The sequence below is a fragment of the Lipophrys pholis genome (assembly GCF_963383615.2).
Source record: "Lipophrys pholis genome assembly, chromosome: 6".
Taxonomy (NCBI): domain Eukaryota; kingdom Metazoa; phylum Chordata; class Actinopteri; order Blenniiformes; family Blenniidae; genus Lipophrys; species Lipophrys pholis.
Window position 1 is genome coordinate 21840246 of NC_137629.1, and position 25011 is coordinate 21865256.

The window sequence follows — 25011 nt, forward strand, 5'->3', positions numbered from 1 at the left end:
TTAAACCAAAAGGTGTCCTATCCATGTAATACATCACTTTCAACAGATATAGTCTGGAACAGTAATAATGAATAGTGAACACTTGGATCTGAGTTGAGTTTTAACTTGGACTCTACAATCATTTAAATCGGTTTTGACTTTGGCCCTTTTTAAGGCTGAGTTATTTAATTATCTCCAGTCCAAATAGTGTCCCACTGTTTCTCAGCTGATATGTTGTGTGGTTGAGGTGACTGTTTTTACTAACTCCTTTGTCAGTTTTCTCTGCTTGTTGCTCCTTGATCAGTTTTATTTTTATTTTCAGGTTTTCACATGAACCCCCTGAGCTTCCTTTCTCTCCTGCACATTTTTATTTTTTTTTATTAATTCTGTATTATATTCTTATTTTGGGCCTTGATAATGTCATGAAGTAATTTGATATTCGTGAGAGTTGTTTAAAATAAATGATTAAAAGTAGCACTTCAGTGGTGACTTTGCTGGCGATGAGTAAGATCATCATGCATTATAAGTATTAATTTTAATATAAAATGATGTTATCTCAAAAATTTAAGAAATTGGCTGCATGGAGATAAATGTGTGTTGTTCAGTTGTATATATTTGGACGAAATTATAGTAACTCAGAGATTTGAATCCACAGAAGGTCAGGACATGTGTCCAGAGCAGTTTCTGTGGATGTGTATCTTCTTTAATCCGAGTTTACCTGAACTAGTTAAACTCAACCAGTTAAGTTAAGCCTACCATGTCATGTCTTGACGTTCGTTCTACAGCCTCGTGATATTGGTAAACCTAACATGACGTTGCGGGCTCATGTTTGACGAACACCGACGCGAACCAATCGGACGCTTCTTTCTCCCCGGCTGAACCAATCCAATCAGCGGGATTCTGCACCGAGGCGGTGTTTCTGAGAAACAGTGCGTATCGGGTTAGGTTGTTAGAAAGTTAATGGCTGGGGGAAAGAGATCCTCCTCAACCCTCGCTTCGGGAGAGTTTCTGGATTCCCTGAAGTAAAATCAAGCAAATATCCCTACAGAAAGCGCCTGGACGGACGTTCAAGTGAACAACTAGCTCGTTAACACGCGTATCGTTAACACAAGAATGCAGGATGCAGTAGCCGGGACGGCAATGCTGACGGACGGCTTCGAGGACGAGATTGACTCGGTGACTCCTCGCTCCCCAGTGGCAGGGATGGGGGTAGGAGCGACACCAGGAGGAGTCGGACTAGGGGGCATTGGGATTGGTGTAGGTGGAAAGAAAGTACGTTTATACGGCGAGCCAGGCGGGCCTGCAGCAGAAAGACTGGATTTCAAACTGGCGGCCGCGGCCGTCCTCTCCTCGGGTCCGGGATCCGGCAGCGACGAAGACGAGGTTTCCGAGGTAGCTAACGCTAAGCTAGTTAGCTAAGCTTAACCAGAGCTAAGGCAACATTCCTCTCCTAGCGCATTAGCTCGCAGTTGGCAGCCACCCCCTCCCAGGCCGCTGAAATTACGTAAAATTAACCCACTCTCTAATGGAATATCAAGCCCATGTCTGCTCAGATGCTTATGGACACTTCGATGTCGATAATGTCTGACGAGACGGGAGCAGTTGTTCACGCTAACCGGCTGAAATGTTTTATTTATGCAGCGCAGGCTGCGGCCACGGCCTAGTTCGGGTGGAAGCGGCGACGGCCTCGCTTGGTGCTGTCGTCTCTCAACACCCATCACAAGTTTGCAGCTCTCCCGAACAGCTTTCCAGCCACGGCAAATGGAAGACGTCCGTAAACCCGGGGACACACAAGGGCGGTTAAATATCTGCCATTTTCGTAGTTGTGGTGCAATTACGTCACTTTTCTAAATCATGTAAATTAACTCCGCTCGACCCTCGGCTAACTTTTCGATACGTTCGGATTATATTTCTCGCCGAACAGCTCACATTTTCCCCAGCTGTCTTAGCTGTTGGGTTGTTTAAGTGTCGCCAGGGTCCGTTAGACGGATACTAGTGTTGTCAACTTCATTTGCGTTGTTGATTTCATGCGAGGAGTTGTCTTAACTTCCCATGTCACACACGGTACAGGTGTAATGGCATCTCATGGCCTCAGCTAAACACGCATGAGACGTTTTTCCGTCGGCTCACGTACGCGCGGGATCGTTTAACGTCAAATTTCAAGTGTTTCCCTTGCCGTTTTCACACAACGTGACAAAGCCTCCCGTTGTGAGATTTTTGTCAATTGGTCAAATTCCAGCCACTCGCTGTCATGACCATACATTTAAAATGCCTTATTTAATACAAGGTCTTAGGATTTCTCTGCCTTGTCCTGTGACAGCAGGACACACTGAAATCAACTTGATGTGCTGGATGGCAATCGTTTGATTTGGACAAAATTATGAAACATCTAAATGTCACCTATTGGTGTCGCCTGGTAATGTGATGTAGTGTTATTGATATCCGAAAGAAACAGTCATCAAATAGTAATAAATGTCACTGCCAAGCTGAGAACTCCACTTGTTAAGTGGTTGAAGCTAACTAACATCTGACCAGGAGTGTGTGAAGTCCTCTGCAACCATGGCTGACCAGCTAGGATGTCAGATGATACAACTGTCAATATTTCCTGGCTCTTCAAGTTCTAGATTCAGCTGTGAAGCAGCAGCAGCAGAAGTAAATATCAAATCTGTCAGTTACAACTCATGCGACTTAATTGAGTCAAATGGCAAATGTATGGCGGCAGTGTCTTGTTTCTCCACTCACCCTGGCTCCACCATCAGCCTGAAAGGGAGCATTTGTTGTGGTGTTTCACTCCAGAGGAGAACTTGCTGCACTGGGCAGCAGCTAAAATCTGAGCCCCAGGATTAAGCAGATGCCATTCTAGGCCTTTTCAGCTCTCTGGATACCAACACTCTGGGAACTGTAGTTCATTAATAGTAAAGACTGATATCCATTGTTGATTATGAAGGCCTTCACAGGAACTACATCCCCCATGGGTTGTTGTGGTTAGCCTTCCTATCATATAGCTGAATTTCTCCACATTGCTGACTCTCCCAACATTTGCTCTGTGGGCCAGAATCTGCAAGCCTGCCACAAAGAGATATAACTTTCTCCATTTATTTGTTATGCAATGGATTTGCATCAAATTGCCATCCACTCTGAATCTTGTCACCCTAGTATCTTTTCTTCAAGTTTGTTGCATTGTTTTTGACACTTAACATTTTCAACAGAGCTAATCTACATACAAGGTAATGATTGGCTTTGGCATTTCTGACAAAAGTAAAAATTTAATAAAGTCCCATCTGGCAATGTGTGATTCAGCCATCAGTGTATGCAGCCAATGTACTCAATAGTTTGGAATGTTTGGCAATTTTTAATCCATAATTAGCATGTCTAAAAAAAAATTTTCTTGCAATTTTTGTGTAGATATATGCGCTTAAAGTTATATGTTGATATTTCTTCCACTTGTGTGATAACACAGCTACCTTTCCATAATGGGAGAAGTTACTTTAATACATGAAAACTTACTGTGAAATACTTAAAAAGACAACTGCAACTTTTTGTCTCCCCAGATGGGTTTTTGTCAACGTTCATATGTTGATGGAATCACCCAGAAATAGCTGTCTGTATCAAAGAAGGAGCTAAACCGGACCTGTGACCTGATGAAAAACATCTTAAAGTTCCTGTATTTAGTTTGTAGCTGTTACATGGATGGTGAAAATGATTTCGCCTTTTGACACGTTTACAAAGAGCCTGATAATGTTAAAATATTGACGTTGCGGAAGTAATCTTTGAAGTAACGAATATATCAACATAACAATCAGTACTATACAATAACGGGAGATAGTCAACGTGGCCTAAACAGGTATGAGAACAGATTGTGGTGTTGTTATTGGGCAGCTGACTCTCAGCTGAATCTTTGTGCATGGGTTGTTCTTTTTACATTAACTCTCTTCACCATGTGCTACTTTTTTTATTTTGACCTTCAAGAAACTGTATTTAAACATGAGCCATATATTTGGTTGCTGGTGAAGGTATTTGAGACTACATTATTCATTTTAGTGGCAACTTATTCATGGAACATAGTTTCATGCAACTTCTAACAGTTAATAAGTTCTGTTTTACTCATGATAAGCCATATATTAGTGGTCGGTACACTTGGGCAAGGTCCTCAATTCCTGGTCAAACATTTTAATTAAAGCTAAGCTGGAAATGGCAACGAAAGGAATTAAAAGTTCATCTTTGACCCCTCTTGTCCCCTGCCAGGTGGAGTCATTCATTCTGGACCAGGAAGACCTGGATAACCCTATTATGAAGACAGCCTCAGAGTTGCTTTTGTCCAGCGCCACGGATGGAGTAGACTTGAGGACTGTTGATCCAGAGACACAAGCCCGCCTTGAAGCGCTTCTCGAAGCTGCAGGTACGACCGTTTAGGCTGCAATAAAATCGTCTCAATACTTGACACATGTTGAATCCACACGTCATTGGCCACACTCATTCTCGCACAACCCCTCTTAATTTGTGCTTTAACATATCTTAATACCGTGCAGCTAATACGTAACCCTTCCACCTCAGTCTTTCCCATATCCCTACAAAAGTAGAGGTCTTTTATGGTTTTTCTGCCAGAGTCTGAAATGTTAATAAGAGAACCTCTCAGTTTCAGTGAGTTTCATATCAGCAGATAGTTTGAAAGTGATTTGGATAAATTGGTTTCATTAGAACTTGTAATCTCTGTGTAAGAAGGTCTGTGTAGATTAATCCATTAGGGCCGGGCGTCGTGGCCTCGTTTGGGCCTGCGAACATTACCATGCAGATTAACATTGGAGCAGGCTTGAGCCCCCGCAGCATGCACAGAGCTTGTGTTGAACGGCTAATAGCTAATCTCATTCTACTCCGCTTTCACCCTCGCTAGTTCAAACCAAGGAGGTAGTCATTTACGCCATCTGTTTGCTCTTCATCTTGTAATGCTAATAATATCTCATGTTGATAACCCTGCTTTATTGTACTTTGTATACTATCAGCAGAAAGTAGAATATTTACGTGAACAGGCTTTGGACAGAGGATTTGAACCAAGTAGCCGAGTACCAAGCCTAGTAGACCATCACTGTGAAAGATACCATGAGACTGATGTCTGCAGGTGATCAAGTCAGACAGTAGTTTATTTCAAAACATCTGCAAATAAATATGATGACTTTAAAGTAATTCAATCATCAAATACATTTTCCACCTTTCAGTTTAAAGAGCTAAAATTCACAAACTATTAACTTGGAACTGAATGTAAAACCTTCAGAATAAAGCTACACTTTAATATCAGTATTGGTCATTATTGTATATCAGCAGCGCGGGAACATAATGCATCAAACGAGTCATTGTTCATAGAACAGGTATAATGTATATTAAGAATTCATAATGTTACCTAATATTATATGCAGAGAAATTTATCACAATTAATGCTCAGGGGAAAAAATTGACAGGTTCCTAAATTCTTTAAATATCAAAATAGGAATAAACTTTCTGTGTGTTTCATTGCATGTCCCCAGATTCATTTAGCAAAATATACTTTTAAAGGAACCAGAAACAAAGACCAGACTTGATTACATCAAATGTAAGACAGGTTACACATTTATTATTAATAAAGGCTGCTGTTACAGCTCACCGTGTGTCCAGGAGATGTTGACGAATAGTTGTTCTTTTCTTTACTGGTTAATGTGGCGGAAAATAACAAAAATGAAACCCGTTAGATTCACCTGCACAACATGCCAGAAATTCGGCCTTTAGTTTTATTTTTTCATAAATGAAGGGGCATAATATTAAAAACATTCCAAATTGTGACCACAGTACATATAATAATTTAAGGACAAAATAATTTATTTCAAACTGATGGAAATTTGCCGAAAATGTGTCATTGGAATTGTCATTTAATTAAACTTTTTGTCTGAAAAGTTGTGAAATGATTTGAGTCATAGGTTTACCTTAAAGTTGTGGAATCAGTTAAGTGGTATCATACATATCTTTTGTTTTTCAGGCAATATTAAGATTAAAACCAACAAAGTTCATCAGTTTATTTAAATGAATGTCTATTCTCTTCATAGTCTCCCCCCCCCCCCCCCCCCCCCCCAATTCATGTATTTATAGTAACCAGACTAAATCTATTTATGAAAGGCTAATTGTAAAGTATTTAAATAATTAGATTAGATTTCTGCCAATAGAGCACCAAAGATCATACACACTGGTCTGTATAGATCTTGTGTAAGTTCCTCTTGTGGAAATGGTGAAAATTTGTGGTGTTGCACTGCAAATGTGCAATGCATTTTGTCCTTAAATTGCGAATATCAATATAGACGAGAGCACACTCAAGGACATGAACATGCACCATCAGTATGGTGTAACATAAGACATGTTTGCTGACTGCCTAAAACATGAACAGTAGTACTTGGCCATACTTTCCTGTTGCGCCAAACGTAGCAGTGTACCTGTAAAAGAGGACAGAACGGCTGTCGGCCATCACATCGGACATGTTTATGAAAACATTATTAAGATAAATCCAGGAAGTAATGGGGAAAAAATCAATGGATTAGGGAAAATAACTTCTATTATATTTCAACAAGGTGTCATCGACCTCAAAGTTTAAAATTGCGACATGTTTGTATTGCACAACGTAAGACTTTCGGATGCACGATCAAATAGGTATGTCAATCACAGGTGATGGAGGCCTCATGAAACAAGCTACTTGGTTTGGAGTGGCATTCCGTCTACATTCAGAACGATTCATTAACAGTACTGTTAACGGAAGAGAAATGCTGGTTTTGCTGTATTTGGAAGATTGAGCAAAGCAGTCTTCTCGGCTCACGAAAACAGCGCTCTGTTTTATCTTTTTTTTTTCCCAACCCAGTTATATATTAAGAAATGCTCCCTGACTACTTGTTCCTGAACTGTGAGATTCATATTTTTTTTTAAATTAGTCCAGACAAAGTAACTTATTAATGAAAAAAATGGTATTACCCTTGTGAAACAAATAAAATTGTTTAGAAAGCTTTTGGCGATATTTGCACCATAATGACATGGTTTCCATAAAACATTAGTAAAATTGTTGACTTAAAACAACCGTTGCCTGATAGAATGTAAACTTCCTCACATTCACCACTGAATGTGTCCGAGATGATCTAATTAACCATGAACCTCTGTCGGTATGTTGACGACACCCATTGTATAATTAGCCTGATGAGATCCAGTGGAAGGGAATATACCCGACAACCTACATGATTGAAATGACTGATAAGAACTTGCACGTATGAAATATGCCATTAATAGATGACAGTGTATTCAAATCTAGACTCGGATTCATAGGAATCTCTTATATATGTCCAATGGCGTTTGCGTGCACTTCACAATCCTATGTCTTTACATGTTGGCTTATTGGATGTACTTCCCTATTTTCCTATAGAACAAGGAAGTGAGATGTGACCTTAGACGTTTTCTCTAGGCAGGTGTGAACTGATGTACTTAAAGCTGTCTGCTTGTGATTGGATCACCCAAGGCGCATGCTAATGCCAGCTGTGGGCGGCTTCAAGATTAGTGTGAATGACAGTTGTGTTTTCTCAGGGGGCATTTGGTGTATACACCTGTCCTGACGCAGTCATTTTGGTACTGCTACTCCGAAGATCATGTTGTTTGTGCAAACACGTCGGTTGTGGGTGGAGCGAGGCCGAAGCAGGTGCATTTGAGCCAGTGACCTAAAGAAGTATCTTCGGTTTATGGTGTAGTGAGATAGGCCAAGACAAAACTCCTGCAGGTCCTAAATCCTATAGAACAAGATTTAGTCGGCAGGAAAATCTGCCTACAATATAAATGGTAAGAATTTGACAGTGAAATAGTTAATAGTAGCGGCCTCAGAAAGTTATTGGTTGACCAACTCTTTTCAAAAGGCAGGTTAAAAGGTTTTTTTAAAAGACCGGCTCCAATTTAAATTTGGAAAATGATCTTCCCTCTTATAAGAAAGTGTTTGAGAGGTTTCCTGGATGTCGGCAGTTCAGCACACAGTCTGCGACCAGTTTCAGTTGAACAAAACAAACATTCGTGCACAGTCTTAACCTCAACGAGAGCTCAATGTCCATAAGCGTACGTAAGAACTAGTCCAACCTAACTGGGTGAAGGTCGGTTATAATTCAAGGTGTGATTTACAATATGTCAGGCATCGTCTGAATGTAAAAGAAAACCAATCACCCTGTGTTGGTTTCTTTATTTTGAATTGATGTATTTACACATCATTGGTAAACAATCATTGTTGAGTCTGTTTTGGTTCAGTGAACTGCTTGCATTCTCTGAGATAAACAGTACTGTAAAATATTAATGATCAACTTCCTCAACCTCTTGGATCCCCTCGTGCCTTGGGGGCTGTTGTGAAATCCTTGTCTGAGAGCCGTACTAAGTTTAGCCCGAGCCACAGGCCTTGCGGTGAAAACACAGGAGGACCTCAAGTAGCTCACTTCTGCCTGGCTAATGGATGGGTTGAAGCTGATGCTGAAAAGTTCAAAGCCCCTCCTTGCTTGTCCAGCCTCTTTTTTTTTTTTTTTTTTTAATATACAGACATATCTAAAATGCATGCTGTCACATTCAAACAAAAATACATGAATGGGTTCTTGGGTGGAAAATGGGCCTTATGTTGCTTCCTTAAAGAGATCTTTCAATGTAGGTCATTGGCTAAAAAAAACCAAAATTTACTTCACATTGCTTGCTCTTCATTCCTCTCTCTGGCTTTTTATTCACTTTCTTAAAAAAACCTTCACTCAAACATGTTCTCTTTTATGGGGTTTTGTATTTTTTGAGTTGTGCTTTTCTGTGTTGCTGACCACTTGTCAAGTTTTGCCTCACTTTCACCGTCTTGCACCTATCATTCACACAGAAGGCAGCACTTTTTTTCTTGAGCGTTATTAGCCTGACTTCACCTACTTGTTTTGGGATTCTAATGTTCATAGCCATTGTTCTCAACAGAATATTTTGTATTTATTCTAATTGACAAAAAAGGCATAAAAAAATCATAGATCATGCAATGAAAGTGGAAAAAAAAAATATTAAGCCATATTAACAAATGCTTGTGTGTGTGTTTTCTGTGTGTATTTTTTTCTTCTTTGTGTATGCTGCTACTAACCCTGGATTGGATTGGCTGGACTGGACTTGCTTCTTCATCTGGTCTGGTGTGGTTGTGCTCCCCCTGTGGTTTGCATTGCCCTATGCACCTCTGCCCTTTTGATGTTCGGCAGGCATCGGTAAACTGTCCACTGCCGATGGTAAAGCTTTTGCAGACCCTGAGGTGCTACGCCGACTGACGTCATCTGTGAGCTGTGCCCTGGACGAGGCTGCGGCTGCCCTGACCCGCATGAGAGCTGAAAACACACTCAACGCCGGCCAAGCCGACAAGTATGTATCTTACCCGCGGTGCACAATCATGTCTGTCCCCCCTCTCAAAATTCAGCTGCATACGCGGTATGTGTGCACGTGCGAGTGTGTGCCTGCTCCTTCTTGTGAGGCGTGTGTGTGTTAACCTGTCACAGTGGCAGTAATTGTAGCAGTCTGGTTATTTTCAGCCGTAGTTTAGCGGAGGCGTGTTCCGATGGGGATGTCAACGCTGTGCGCAAATTGCTCGACGAGGGACGGAGCGTCAACGAACACACAGAGGAAGGGGAGAGCCTGCTGTGTCTCGCCTGCTCAGCCGGCTACTATGAACTCGCACAGGTAGGAACCAGAAGTGTTGGAGTGGGACATCGCTTGTTGATGGAGGGGAAGATTTTCTCTTTTTGACGACATTTTTTGCAGCTTTCATGACTTTACCGTTTCGTTATTCTTTCTCAGGTTTTGCTGGCTATGCATGCTAACGTGGAGGACAGGGGCATCAAGGGGGACATTACGCCACTCATGGCTGCTGCCAGTGGAGGATATGTGGACATTGTCAAACTGCTCCTAGTCCATGGGGCAGATGTCAATGCACAGTCGTCTACAGGTAAATCTGTCCTCCTTTTCTGGGAGGAACGGTCCTTTTCCACCCTGTGTTTTCTAGGTCGGACTTACCTTTCCACTCTCTTCCAGGCAACACAGCTCTGACGTACGCGTGTGCCGGCGGCTTCGTGGATGTGGTGAAGGTGCTGCTGAAAGAGGGTGCGAACATCGAGGACCACAACGAGAACGGACACACACCTCTCATGGAGGCAGCTAGTGCTGGCCATGTAGAGGTAGCCAGGGTACTCTTGGAGTATGGCGCCGGCATCAACACACACTCCAACGAGTTCAAAGAGAGTGCTCTCACACTTGCCTGCTACAAAGGTCAGAACTCAATGTGGTCTCCTTGTGTAGTGTGTGTGTGGGCTGTTGACATTGAGCATCTTCTTTGCTCACTTTTTAACAATGATGGACCGTATTTAAAGCAGACTGTTGTGCGATTGTGTGTGCTCTGCAGGTCACTTGGATATGGTTCGTTTTCTGTTGGAGGCTGGAGCAGACCAGGAACATAAAACAGATGAGATGCACACGGCACTGATGGAAGCTTGCATGGTGAGCATCTGACCCAAACCTTATTGCACAAACTACTCCAAATGCTTTAGACTCCAAGTAGTTTGGTGTGACCCGAGTACAAAGGCTGTGTTAGTGAATGCTGTCATCTGCATTGTGTTGCTGGATGTACATCACAGTAGTTACACCATGTTTTTTTTTGTTTTTTTTTTACATCTTTGCTCCTTAAGAAATACAAGTGTGAGCATTACATAAACCAACTTCAGTTGAACTGACGAATCAGTGTCCAGTTAAATTTTTTCTTTTTTTAAAATTTCAATTTACCCAACCACAAGATTATGTGTAAAACAAAATACTTTTTAGCTATTCTAAAAAAGGTGCTATCGTATCACTTAATCACTCTTTTTATTTATATAGCTCTTTCCAGACAACAGAAAGCTACTCGATGCTTCACAAATGATTGACAGAAAACTAAATGGAAAAATATTTGCAAACAAACACACCTGCGTGTTTGAGTGTGAAAACCAAAGACGCAACACACATGCAAATCATCCACAGTAATATAAATAGGAAGGGTTAACAGGAACAGCTCGATAAAATGGTTCAGAAAACAACTAAGATGTCATTAATTAAAGTGTCCATAAAAAGGTTTTTCTAAAACACACTGATATATTTGGATATTTGCATAAATTGTTAAAGATTGATAACCTTGAGAAGTAAAATAGTCAATGAGACATTGAATTAAATGTTAATGTTTGGACATTGATATGAAATGAAATACAGCTAGAATACAAGTGAACCTGTAGTGATTCTTATTTTCAATTGTAGAAGATTATCAGTGAACACGTGTACACACATAAAAAACATTTAACGCATTGAAATCATCAAGAGAAACTTTTCCCATCGAATTGGACATCATTTGTTCAGGCAAGCTCACTGGACCATGTTGCCATATATTTATTCAGGTGCTTATCTCTACATTCTCTGTGTGTCTCGCTGTCCCAGGACGGCCATGTGGAGGTGGCACGGCTGCTGTTGGACAGCGGTGCACAGGTCAACATGCCAGCTGATTCCTTCGAGTCGCCCCTCACCCTTGCAGCTTGTGGCGGACACGTGGAGCTGGCAGCCCTGCTCATAGAGAGAGGAGCCAACCTGGAAGAGGTATGTGAGGAGGTGGAGGCTTTAAAATAATGGAAGAGGGTGCAGTTCTGTACTCTTCACTCGGCAGATGACTCTTTAAAAAGATTCAAAAAGCTGTTATTGAATCACATTTTGTTTAGAAATTTCTGATGTTGTCTGAACTTAAAGTGAAAGATTATTCATGCCAACCTGTTATCTAAGGCTAATTTTAAGAACAAGAAAAAACTAAATATTTAGTAGAGAATATTTTGGATGTGCCGATAAAATCTGAAAACACAAAGCTGATTTTAGCTGAGCTAATGCCAGTTCAGTCTTGACACACAAAGTGAGCTAAATTTTACACTACAGAGAAATGCTGCCATGAGTCATACTTGAACTTGCGCTTTTTTGTATTTGCCAACGCTTGTATTTATGTCCAGGTCAACGATGAGGGCTACACTCCCCTGATGGAGGCAGCCAGAGAAGGCCACGAGGAGATGGTAGCACTGCTGCTGGCTCAAGGTAGGAATCTTATTTCTTTTATTTAGATATATGCATCTCATTGCAGTCAATTTAATACTGTTTGTTTCTTCTGAAAAAGAATGGCACCAAGAGTTTGTAAAAGGGAAAAAAAACTATCATCAAATGTATTCATTTATTTAGTTTGCTCTTGTTGAATCCAAAGGGTCACACTGTGTTGTTTCTGTTGTCCAGGTGCTAACATCAACGCTCAAACAGAAGAGACTCAGGAGACTGCTTTGACTCTGGCGTGTTGTGGCGGATTCTTGGAAGTGGCTGACTTCCTCATTAAGGCAGGGGCTGACATTGAGTTGGGCTGCTCTACTCCTCTGATGGAGGCTGCACAGGAAGGCCATCTGGAGTTGGTCAAATACCTTCTAGCTGCAGGTAAATGAGAGGAAGACGCTGATGGACAACAGAGAGAAAAACTACGACTGTTTTTGTGCTTACAATTGAGTTATCTCAATTTTTTCTTTCAGGTGCAAACGTTCATGCCACAACAGCAACCGGTGACACAGCACTGACGTACGCTTGTGAGAACGGACACACTGATGTGGCAGACGTGTTGCTGCAGGCTGGAGCCAACTTGGTACACCATATTCCTAAATCCTTCAGTCACTTTTGATTAACCAAGTAATGTACATTATTCAGATGACAGCAGGAAAAGAACAGCCTGATCCAAGTCTTTTGTCTGAAGCTTTAATTGAACTCAACACAGTTATTGTGCAACGCTGCGGCTTATTTTGAAGCAGTCAGTTTCTAAAAGTCCAATTCTTTTGTTTATCTCATATAATGAACGTCTTGTTTGTTCTGTAGGAGCACGAATCTGAAGGAGGCCGAACACCTTTAATGAAGGCAGCAAGGGCAGGACATCTCTGTACAGTGCAGTTTCTTATCAGCAAAGGTATGTGATATGCTGACGGTTCACATAAACTAATTAACTCAGATTTTTAGAAACCATTATTTAGTCTTGGCTTAAAAAACCTGAATACAAGCCTGAGCTAAATTTTGTCAATGGCAGTCCTCACATCCTTGAAGTCAGTTTTTTATATATATAAATATATAATTATTTTTTTGACGAATGTTCTGTTCGGATGGGTCTACACATTGCCCTTTCATTAAACTAAGTAGTGTAAACACACACAGTGAGGTGTGCGTACATGCAGGTAAGCATACTCCCATAGTGGACAGAGAGTAAGCGTCACCAAATTAATTTGGAGCCTCAACCACCTAAAAAGAAAACAATAATATCCGTTTGTTTTAAACGCTCCCAGGTTGTGAAAATGGCAACATTGGCTCTCCTGTGAGTAACGGCTGGAGCTCTCTTGCTCCAGGTCCAAGGACAGAAAAACAGGTGCACAAGTACTGCAGAGCCTGCCCCTCGGTTGCTACGGGCTCACTGATGCCTGCCTGAAGTTTATACACTCCATACTGTAGGGAGAAAAGCAGCAAAGGAAATTACTACATATACGTTATAAATAACAAAATAATAGATAAGAAATTTTTATAGACTAAAAAAAAAATGCATCGAAAAATGTGTGTAGGTGGAGTACTTTAAACTGTAGAAATGGTGTAAGTCAAACGCAGTGCATATGATTTTTCTGTAATATGCTGTGAGTTTGTGTGTTTACAATTTCTGTTCTCCCGTCTAGGTGCTAATGTTAACAGAGCGACTGCCAATAACGATCACACAGTCGTGTCTCTGGCCTGCGCTGGAGGACATCTGGCTGTTGTGGAGCTGCTGCTGGCACATGGGGCAGATCCTACACACAGACTCAAAGTAAGGCAGTTTGCTCAAACACTAGTTCTGGTGTTGATTGCATTAACCATACTCAGCCATAACACTGAACACCATGTTTTTCATTGTAGGATGGTTCAACGATGTTGATAGAAGCTGCTAAGGGTGGCCACACCAATGTGGTGTCCTACCTGTTGGACTATCCCAACAACATCCTGTCTGTCCCAGCCCCCGACCTTTCCCAGCTCACCCCCCCTTCACAAGATGCCTCTCAGGTACATGCCGTAATAAACCATACTTTATTTGTTTCCTTCTGAGAACCGGGGCCCATTGAAGCCTAACACTTCCTTTGCCGTAGCAGGTTCCTCGTGTCCCATTCCAAGCTCTCGCCATGGTAGTTCCCCCTCAGGAGCCCGACCGAGCCCCATCAAACATCGTTACACCCCCACCCGTGTCCAGCAAGGGTAAACACAGGACCTTCTCCAAACATGCATTGATTTCCCAAGACGTTGTTATTATTGTTAAAGTTGTTTAATTCTTCTTCCACTTTCTTTTTTCTAATTTAGGCGTGTCCAAACAGAGACAGGCAGCCCTTCAGCCCGGTCTCTCCACCTCTGTTGGCCGAGGGCCTGAAGCAGAACCTTTGCCACCTTTCCACTTGTGCCAGCCCCTAGAGTGCATTGTGGAGGAGACAGAGGGAAAGCTGAACGAGCTCGGCCAAAGAATTAGTGCTATTGAGAAGGCCCAGCTACAGTCGTTAGAGCTCATTCAGGGGGAGCCGCTCACCAAAGACAAGATTGAGGAGCTGAAGAAGAGCCGAGAGGAGCAGGTACACTCAAGAGCTGAGCGAGGACACAAATCTCTTTATCTAACAAGAATGTGACTTCCAAAGCACATTGACACATCAGTGACTTGTGCTTGTATACCATGGTATTAATTGTGGGGACAAACAATGACATGGCTTTTGCCTCTTTAGGTGCAGAAGAAGAAGAAAATCTTGAAGGAGCTTCAGAAGGTGGAGCGCCAGCTGCAGTTGAAAACACAGCAACAGTTCACCAAAGAGTACATGGAGGCAAAGGGCTTAAAGGAAGAGCAGGAGGCCGGACAAAGCCAGGGTCCAGGCCCGGGGCCTGGGAGTACGTGTGTTCCAGGGCCCCTCACTGCCACATCAGGTGCCCAAGGTCACACTGGCTCTGACACAGATGAGGAGGCCCACAAAGACGGAGAGCAAGAGGATCAGCTGGGAGTTGATGGGGAGGAGGTACACGTCTCATTATTTTAGTTTTTAAAAATAAATACAAGTGTTTTTTCTTGGGGGGTTTTATTCCACCTTGGAGGCTTAAGCAGCTTTTCGGTATCCTTTCAGGATGAGGAAGACGTGGACGAAGAGGAAGGTTCGGAGGACGAAGCAGACGGAGAAGAGGATGACTACCCGAAACTTCCTCAGGTGGGCACCATCCTGTACAGGGACGGGCCACAACCACCGCAGCAGCCTCCTCTTCCCCCTTCGCCACAGTCCCAGCCCCAGCCGCCTCCCCCGCCTCTCCAGGCCGCCTTCGTCCCCATCCAGCCACTGCCTGACTACAACGCCGCAGACTACCCAGGAAGTGCCAGCCCAGAGCTACAGAGGGTACTGGTGGGGCAGCAGATGCTGGGTCAGCCACAGCAGGGCCAGGGCCAGCAGCTGCCTGGGTTACTCCCAGGAATGATACCTCAGCAGGCTCCGGATGGGCTCATGGTAGCTACACCTGCACAGACGCTCACAGACACACTGGATGACATCATGGCAGGTGAGTTCATGTCAGCTGGTGAGTGATTATTAATTCAAGCTGTTTTAAAGATTCTTGCTTAACTTGTTTTATGTCCTTTTGCAGCTGTGAGCAGTCGCGTACCTATGCTGAACACTACGACTTCACCCACGCCCCTCTCCCAGCCACCCACACAGACGCCCGCAAACATCGCATCTCCCCCTTCGGTCCTGCCCCTCTACCCTTCTGTTGACATAGACGCACATGTAAGACACAGTTTGACCCTACAGGCATTGTACAAGTGTGTCAGTACAGCTGACTGCAGCGATCCACGAGTTTGTCCCATTAAGAGATCATATGTGTCCCACAGACCGAGAGTAACCACGATACAGCGCTGACGCTCGCGTGTGCCGGAGGACATGAGGAGCTTGTGTCTGTCCTGATTGCACGGGGAGCCAACATTGAACATCGGGACAAGAAAGGTATTGACATGTGGTATTTAAATTAACATGAGGTTTGATTTCGCTCAAACATTTTGGCACTCATCTTAATTCCCTCCATTCCTCCCAGGTTTTACTCCTCTGATCCTGGCAGCCACAGCTGGCCATGTAGGAGTGGTTGAGGTGCTCTTGGACAAGGGGGGTGACATTGAGGCTCAGTCAGAGAGAACTAAAGACACCCCCCTCTCATTGGCCTGCTCCGGTGGACGCCAGGAGGTGAATGCATCATGTGTTTGCGTGTTCACACAACACTGATATTTCAGCTCGATGTACTCTGGACTTTAACTTGGTTGTGGGAATTGATTGTTTTTCTTTTCGTGTGCAGGTTGTTGAGTTGCTGCTGTTGCGGGGAGCCAATAAGGAGCACCGCAACGTCTCCGACTACACGCCTCTTAGTTTGGCTGCTTCCGGAGGCTATGTCAACATCATCAAGATACTCCTCAACGCTGGAGCCGAGATTAACTCCAGGTATCCAATAAGAGCCACAAGTCAAAAACAGAAGGTCCTGGATCATAATGTGACAACTTGACTTCACTTTTTCTTTAAATGACATGGTGCAAAATAAATACAGAATTTCTGTACAATGTGTTTTGATTTGTTACATATAGTAATAACCCTTATTGTGTATCCGAGGAGTCAATAAACTTTTTTATATTTTGGAATGTGACAATACACAGATGCAACATAGCAAGATAATATTTGCCATCAGAATGCTCAAAGATTTAAGAAAATGGTTATATTGATCATACTTTAAAATCAACATAAGCATAGTGTTCTTTATATTCCTCTCTTCTGTGATCAGTAAAGAAAATATCCGTCTCTCTTTTTCACCAGGACTGGCAGTAAGTTGGGAATCTCTCCTCTGATGCTGGCGGCTATGAATGGGCACGTGCCGGCGGTGAAGCTGTTGTTGGATATGGGCTCGGACATTAATGCCCAGATCGAGACCAACAGGAACACAGCGCTGACCCTCGCCTGCTTTCAAGGCCGGGCTGAGGTTGTCAGTCTGCTGCTGGACCGTAAAGCCAACGTAGAACATCGTGCTAAGGTGAGGAATTCTCCATCCTGGGATAGATCCAGTTTACACTGGATAAACTGGAATATGGCGGGTTATTACTTTCTTAAGCCTCGTCACTCGTCATCTTGCTAACTGATTGTTTGCTTCCATCAGACTGGTCTCACGCCTCTGATGGAGGCTGCCTCCGGAGGTTATGCAGAGGTGGGTCGAGTGCTGCTGGACAAAGGTGCTGATGTCAACGCTCCCCCTGTTCCTTCATCCCGAGACACTGCCCTCACTATTGCTGCCGACAAGGGCCACTACAAGTTCTGTGAGCTGCTTATCAACAGGTAGGTGCTCTTACCAAAAGCATTCCGTTTTTCTGTGTTTGAGCTAATCCTGATTGCATTCTGCATCGTTGGTAGAACTGAAAGTGCTTGTTACTTTCATGCTGACTTGTTATACGTTGGTGAAGCGGATAGGAAAAGATGGATTTAAAAATAAGAATGGAGCTAGAAGGGAGAAAGATTTTTTTTCTGTCATGAAACAGAAACCTTGCCAACCCTCTTTCCCACTCTTTGAGCAAGATTATTTCTGATAACATTTTCCTTTCTTTCTAGGGGTGCTCATATCGATGTAAGGAACAAAAAAGGGAACACTCCCCTCTGGCTGGCGGCAAACGGCGGTCACTTCGATGTGGTCCAGCTCCTGGTGCACGCTAGTGCAGACGTGGACGCAGCCGACAACCGCAAGATCACTCCACTCATGGCTGCATTTCGAAAGGTTCACAGCCTCCTATATCTCGAAAATGTATAATTCCACGTCTTCAGTTGCCTCTGGATTCTAAATCTGGTTTTCCTCCATGTTTTAGGGTCATGTCAAGGTGGTTCAGTATCTTGTGAAGGAGGTCAACCAGTTCCCTTCAGACATTGAGTGCATGAGATATATCGCCACCATTGCTGACAAGGTATGTATTGATTTCCATTCCTGTCCAAAGCCGCCTGCAGCTATTGAACTGACAGGAGCCGTTGAGATGTAAATAGAGCTGAAAGTGTAAATCTTTACTTTAGGAGCTGCTAAAGAAGTGTCACCAGTGCATGGAGACCATTGTCAAAGCGAAAGACCAGCAGGCTGCAGAGGCCAACAAGAACGCTAGCATCCTCCTCAAGGAGCTGGACTTGGAGAAGGTACCGTCATTTAACGATTGGCTAGGCATGGCGTGGTTGAAGTACCCCTTTTTAACCTGACTTTGCCTTGTGTAACAGTCTCGAGAGGAGAGCAAGAAGCAGGCCCTGGCCGCCAAGCGCGAGAAGAGGAAGGAGAAACGCAAGAAGAAGAAGGAAGAGCAGAAAAGGAAGCAGGAGGAAGAGGAGGGGCAGAAAACCAAGGAGGAGTTCTGCGATATGCAGGACCAGAAAGATGATTCGGCTGAAGGTAAAACTCCTACCATAATTTGTTGAAAACCGATTCCCAAAAAATTCTGACATCTGTATTTTTCTGGAGTTGCCTGATTAAGGAACGTTGATGTCTTGTCTTCTTTTTAGAAACCGAGGTTCCAATTGAGCCTCCAAGTGCTACCACCACTACCACCATTGGAATTTCTGCCACTTCCACCACTTTCACTACAGCTTTTGGTAAGAAGCGTGCTAGTGTGGCCACTACTCCGAGCACCAATCGTAAGAACAAAAAGAACAAGACCAAGGATTCAGCACCCAACGAACCAATCATATTACAGGATCCACAGGTGAGGCTTGCTGGACTTTTGCACCATGCTATCTGTGCTTACTAGAAATTCCTGAAGAGATGCATGCAAGATGTGAAATTGAGTAACAAGAATGCTTTTTCTCACCAGGTTGCACTAGCGCAGCACAAGGCTGACAAGAACAAGATCCACGGTGAGCCACGGGGTGGGGGTGGGGGAGTCACAGGTGGCAACAGTGATTCTGACCCCTTGGATAGCACCGACTGCGCCAGCGAGAGCAGCAGCAGTGGGGGCAAGAGTCAGGAGCTCAACTACCTCCCTGACCTCACCTCCTCCACCTCCTCCTCCTCCTCTTCCTCCTCCTCCTCCTCCTCCTCAGCCCCCTCCTCAGGAGCAGTTCAGTCCCAGGCCCTACTTCCCGGCCCTGAGAAGAGACACTGTCCTCAGCCGCAGACAGACGGCAAAATGGACAATAAGGTCACAGTCTCCATCTCAAAACCAACGCAAAAGTGAGTCCCCAGAGGAAGCATGTGTCATATCATAGCTCAGTATGTGTGAAACTTCTGGGAGTGAGCAAAACTACATTTCTATGAAACGATTTGTTCAAAGTGACAACAATAACAAGTTAGGAATAGTTAATATCTCATGTCTGTGAATCAAATAAACAGGAGCTTTCTTTGGTTTTGTAACAGAGCTCCAGACGCAAGCGACTCCAACTCCAACTCTTTACCCTCTCCATTCAAGACCATGGCTCTTCCCGTCACTTCGCCCAACAGTAAGCTCAGCCTCACGAGTCCGAAGAGAGGCCAGAAGAGAGAAGAAGGCTGGAAAGAGGTGGTCAGAAGGTCAGTTTACAAGTTTAACACAGTCATTCAGATTGTTTCTTTAATTTTCACATGGAAGTAATTAATATTTTATACATCCCAGACATATGTCTCCCCTGCATTTGCTGAAATACATGTAGTGAAGTCTTAGTTGTATTGTACATATCAGTGACGGGAAAGGTTGTTCAGCACAGTTCAAAGATGATCACAAACATTTGTCTGCTTCTTTTGAAGATCAAAGAAGCTGTCTGTGCCTGCCTCTGTCGTGTCTCGGATCATGGGTCGAGGGGGCTGCAACATCACAGCCATCCAGGACGTGACAGGAGCGCACATTGACGTGGACAAACAGAAGGACAAGAACGGAGAGAGAATGATCACCATAAGGTAAAACGGCGCCCTCTGCTGGAAGTTAGAACTACTGTTCAGGAATAGAACTACCTTCATGTCTCTGAAGCTCAGCAAATCAGCTTTTCAAAATGAAGAACTTTTGTTTTTGCCATGACATGGTATCTCTTTACCATGTACAGTCGAACCAAGAGTGTAAAATAAGCAAAGTAGTTCCTGAACTGAGCCGTACTTTAAAATCTGTAAGATCCAGTAATAAGGTTTCACACAAAAAAACCCGACTTGACATATGACATGAGGTACTATGGAGTTCATTGTCCGAATTTAAACAATAATCTATAGTGGATTCTTTTTCATTTACTTGCCTACACTTGCTCATATGGAATAGTAGTAATAGTGTGGAATATTTTAGTATAATATAAAGGACAATAAGATGGACATGTTTTATTTGGTACCTTCTAAATTAAATATTACAAACGGTAAAAAAAAGTGCATGTTGGTTTAATTTCTGTCTTCAAGATATTACCAGATCGCAGTGCGATGATAACAGCACTTTGCTGCAAAACAGTAAAACAACTCATTATTCTCTAAAACAGTGAACAATTTGGATTGGGAATCAAACCACACTTAAAGTTGTTGAATACCTACTATGATGTTTGTGAAGTAGACAATTCTTTATTAGTCTGAGATTTCTCATTACTTATGTCTTACTCACATGGACGGGACATATTGTTAACATGGTGTTCTCCGATTGCCCCCTCCCCCCACCCACAGAGGAGGCACAGAGTCTACAAGGTATGCAGTCCAGTTAATCAACGCTCTCATCCAAGACCCAGCCAAAGAGCTAGAGGATCTGATTCCCCGGAATCACATCAGAGCACCAGGCTCGAAGACGACCTCGGCTTCATTCTCCAGCACCACGGGGGCAACCAGTGGTTCAACCACTGGGCCAAAGGCTCTAAGCTCATTGGTCACCTCTACAGGCATGTCATTCCAGCCCTCCCCATGCTCATCGTCATCTGCCTCTCAGGCTGCGGGAAAGCTTGGAAAGGGGCTGTCATCCAACGTCAGACAGCCTTTCCCGGTGTCTTTGCCCTTGGCGTACGCCCACCCTCAGCTGGCTCTGCTGGCTGCTCAGACCATGCACCAGATCAGACATCCTCGTCTACCTATGGCGCAGTTTGGTGGCACTTTCTCTCCCGCTGCAAGCACCTGGGGACCGTTCCCTGTGCGCCCCGTCAGTCCCGGCAGTGCTAACAGCTCCCCCAAGCACAATGGAGGAACCGGCAGCACTGGGTCCCAGGCCAGGCCCAACTCCACCCAAAGTGAGCACAGCAGCATGGCCAGTGCCGGAGCCCCCATCACGCCCACCACCACCACCAGTGCTCCCAACGCGTCTGCAACTGCAGCCTTGTCTCATACCCCAAACCCGACTCCATATAATCCCCAGTCCAGCGCCACCACTCCTTCTTCTGTCAGAAAACAGCTGTTCGCCTCTGATCCCAAATCTGTCGGTGTCACCGCCGTGTCAGTCACTGCTGCTGTGAGTGGCAGTAATACAGTACGAGGCACAGGTTCTCCTGCACATCACAGTTCCACTACAACCACGACGAATGCCCCTCAGCAGCCGCTTGGTCCTGTTTCGCAGCCCGTGATCCAGCCAACTAAAATGGAGCAAAGTGCAGTCGCCCCCCCTGGAAAAGACAAGCCGTCTCTTGCTGCGGAGAGCCAGCCTGTTTCTATTGGCGAGAACATCAACTCTGTGGGTTTCACCCCCCCTGCCATGGCTTTCGTCCCCAAGCCAGAACCTCGACAGCAGTTACCTCCCCCACCGTCCTCTGCACCATCCTCAGAAGCTCCACCAGCTCTCCTTAACCCCCAACCCAGCTCCCACCTTCCCTCCGCGCCTCCCGCTGTCCCCTCACACAATGTTGCACACCCCAACAACACCGTACCCCACTTCTCAGCCCCAGCGCCCAGAGTCTCCCATCGTATGCAGCCACCAGGGCCTTACTATTCGCTTTCTGAGCAACAGCAGCAGCAGCAGCAGACACAGCAGCAACAGCAGTCTGTGTTTGTCCCCTTCAGTGCCCAGCAAGAACCCCCCAAACAAACCCCAAACCAGACTTCCCAGCCAACGAGTTTGCCTCCACAAGCCCAGAACCAGGCCCAGGCGCCAGGCTCTCTTCAGGTCTCTGCTAACTTGGGCATGATTAACGGCTCCCAGATACAGCACGTTGCCAGTGCAGGCAAGCCTCAGCAGATACCCCCCAACTTCGGTCCTGCAGGTCTGTTCAATTTCAGCAGCATCTTTGATAATAACAGCCAGGTGAGTCATGGCAAAATACACAATATGAGCATCACCTCTTGACTTCATACTGCTGTTTTGTCTAAAAGTTGTGCTTTCTCATACAGGTGGGAAACAGTCAGGTATGGGGAGCTTGCCATTTGCCTGCACGATCACCCCCAGAGCAGCCGTACTCGGCCCCACAAGCGTACATGGGGCAGATGGAGAACATGATGCCTCCACCTCCTCCAGACAGCTCCAAAGCCCCTGGCTACCGCTCTGCGTCTCAGAGGATGGTCAACAGCCCCATCGGTACGACTCGCGTCCAATTTGTCTCCCCGTTTATTTTCAATTGGCATCATCATGTAAAATCATTATTAAGAGAAGTCAAACCAGTGAAAAAGAATTAAGACCTTAACATTCGTTCTGGAAAATGTGATGGTTGATACAACAGAAACGGTAGTTTTGCTAGCTCAAAGTTCTGGTTTCTACGTTTGTTGAGTGAGCTTTGCTCATTATTGATCTGCTTCCTTTTGTTTGTATCAATAGCATTGACCAGCTATGCCACCAGTATCTCTGGTAGCCCCGTGTACTTGCATGGACAGGCAGCCGGCACACCGTCATTCAACAGACAGCACTTTTCCCCTCACCCATGGAGTGCTTCCACATCAGGTATGAGCTTCTGTGTTGGTCATTGTTTTCCTTCACATTTCCGTCATTGTTGGAAATCATTTCTCAAAACAGTTATTTTCTGACAATTCCAAAAGAGATGTGAATGACCCACATCAAATGTTCGTCCATTTAATTGTTTAGATTTAAAGTTTGGTGTAATAAAGAAACAGGTTTTTCCAGGAGAACTCCCTCCAGATCCGTGAACTTGTGATTGTTTGGAGTGTCTTACACATATTAAGCCAGTCATCTTCTATCATTTCCATGTTAAGCTCCTTCTCTCAATTCTCTTTTTATGTAATTCGTTGAATGTCTTTCTTGTAAGTTTAGCTCTTGATATATTGCTGAAATTTTGTTTCTTACTTTCTTTGTACACTTTTGTTATAATTTGAATCACAGCGTTCACTTCTCTGGACGGATCGATCTTACAGAAATATTTAGTGTCTTAGGTGCTGCAGATTGGTTGATACTTTTCAAAGTGTAAAGCTGACATTTTTCCATCTTTCCTTCTTTCCAGCAGGCGAACCTCCTGTCCAACCTCCCTCCACTGTGTCATCCTCGGCCTTGTCCACCTCAGCTGTCGTCCCACCTCCGCAGCCGAAGCCAGGCAGCTCCTCGCAGCAGGACCGCAAGGTTCCCCCACCGATTGGCACGGAGAGGCTGGCCCGGATCAGGCAGACAGGCTCGGTCAACCCACCCCTCCTCACAACCAGCTACACGGCGTCTGTGGGACAGGGAGGCATTTGGTCGTTCGGGGTTGGCAGTGCTTCGGGTATGTGCAAACTGTGAAAGTGTGCCTTCCTTGAAGACAATGCGTTTCCTTTGTGATCGATATCCAGGGGTAAACGCGTGACAATGTGTGTGTTTTGGTACAGAGGCCATGTCCGGTTGGTCCCAGCCCCTGATGGGCAGCCACATGATGCACCCGCAGCTGCAGGCAGAGCAGTCCGCCTTTTCTCAACACCAGCCTATGGAGCAGGACGACACAGGCATCGCAAACCCTGCCAACAACTACCACCAGCCTCAGCATCTGCCCAACAGTTACATGGACTTCCCAAAGGTAACACCGAGCCAGAGTGCACTCAGCTCATTTCGGCCCCGCCTCTCCTCTGTGCACATGCTTCATTAGCTCTCGTCTGTCCAGGGGATGCCGATGTCAATGTATGGAGGAACCATGCTGTCCCCTCATCCTTCCATGGCAGAGGGCCCGGGGGGACCCATGTACAATGGTTTGCACACCGCTGACCCTGCATGGAACCCCATCATTAAAGTGGTCCCAAACAATGCGGATAACTCCGACCCACAACAGCAGGCAAGTTTGTTTCTCTTCAGGTCACTTCTTTGTGATTTGTGTTCATTTCTATCCAGATGTAATATTTCAGTGATTCTTCTAACCCACCACACATCTGTCCTCTGTCCTCCAGGTGTGGCCTGGTACCTGGGCACCCCATGTGGGCAACGTGCACCTGAACCACGTCAACTAGGCGGAGTCCACATCAATCAAACGCACACAGCATGACCCACAGTGCAAACATGTAATACCAACTGACGAATATGACCGATTAAGACAAAGAAAATCGTAAAAGTACAACGTGTAAACTTTAGTAGAGGCCTGAAAGTGCAGAGCAGAAGTTGAAGAATTGGGAGTTCTCTTGACGCCATTCTTTGATGTGCCTATCTCTAACAAGGAACGAGGAAATTGGGCCAGACTTGTTATCAATGTCCCAATGATGCAAACAAACATGAGCGATCACCTGTTCGACAGGAACCATTCTCTGCGTAGTTTAGCGAATTTTGACTTAAACCCACGTACACCGTTCTCGGGCTGCAGGGGGCTCAACATGAAGTAGCTATTTAAACTTGGCCCAGAACTAGATGATTACCTAAAGCGAAAGAGAAATCAGAACCTTTTAGAGTGGTAAATACATGTATAATTGTTTACATACTAAAAAGGGTTAAAATGAGAGTAAATTTCATGTCGTATAGTGGCTCTACTTTATGTAGCCTGTATTAATGTGAAATATTTACCTTAATATTCAATAAAAAGATTGAAAAATATGTGCGTTTTCATTCCAGTTTTTTTTCTTTTTACCTCTTTCATC

At 44.4% G+C, this 25011-nt stretch overlaps 1 protein-coding gene across 3 annotated transcripts; it reads left to right on the forward strand.

Moving 5' to 3' along the window:
• The first annotated feature begins 922 nt into the window (after positions 1–922).
• On the forward strand, positions 923–24960 carry ankhd1 (ankyrin repeat and KH domain containing 1). Of its 3 annotated transcripts, XM_080465024.1 has the most exons (40): positions 923–1371; positions 4225–4378; positions 9219–9375; positions 9543–9690; positions 9808–9955; positions 10042–10275; positions 10409–10503; positions 11467–11622; positions 12021–12102; positions 12295–12486; positions 12579–12688; positions 12916–13003; positions 13752–13879; positions 13969–14112; positions 14199–14301; positions 14404–14666; positions 14814–15098; positions 15204–15627; positions 15712–15851; positions 15956–16067; positions 16156–16301; positions 16411–16553; positions 16920–17133; positions 17257–17432; positions 17703–17865; positions 17954–18049; positions 18153–18269; positions 18348–18516; positions 18627–18826; positions 18935–18977; positions 19164–19293; positions 19477–19629; positions 19843–19992; positions 20728–22282; positions 22369–22552; positions 22790–22912; positions 23427–23681; positions 23785–23969; positions 24054–24221; positions 24334–24960. In XM_080465024.1, the coding sequence occupies exons 1-40, from the start codon at positions 1093–1095 to the stop codon at positions 24391–24393; spliced, it is 7872 nt and encodes a 2623-aa protein (XP_080321150.1). In that variant the 5' UTR covers positions 923–1092; the 3' UTR covers positions 24394–24960. The 3 variants fall into 3 exon arrangements, with proteins under 3 accessions (XP_080321150.1, XP_080321148.1, XP_080321149.1); XM_080465022.1 differs by having other exon boundaries at positions 18935–19293; XM_080465023.1 differs by having other exon boundaries at positions 9252–9375; positions 18935–19293.
• Positions 24961–25011: the final 51 nt, after the last annotated feature.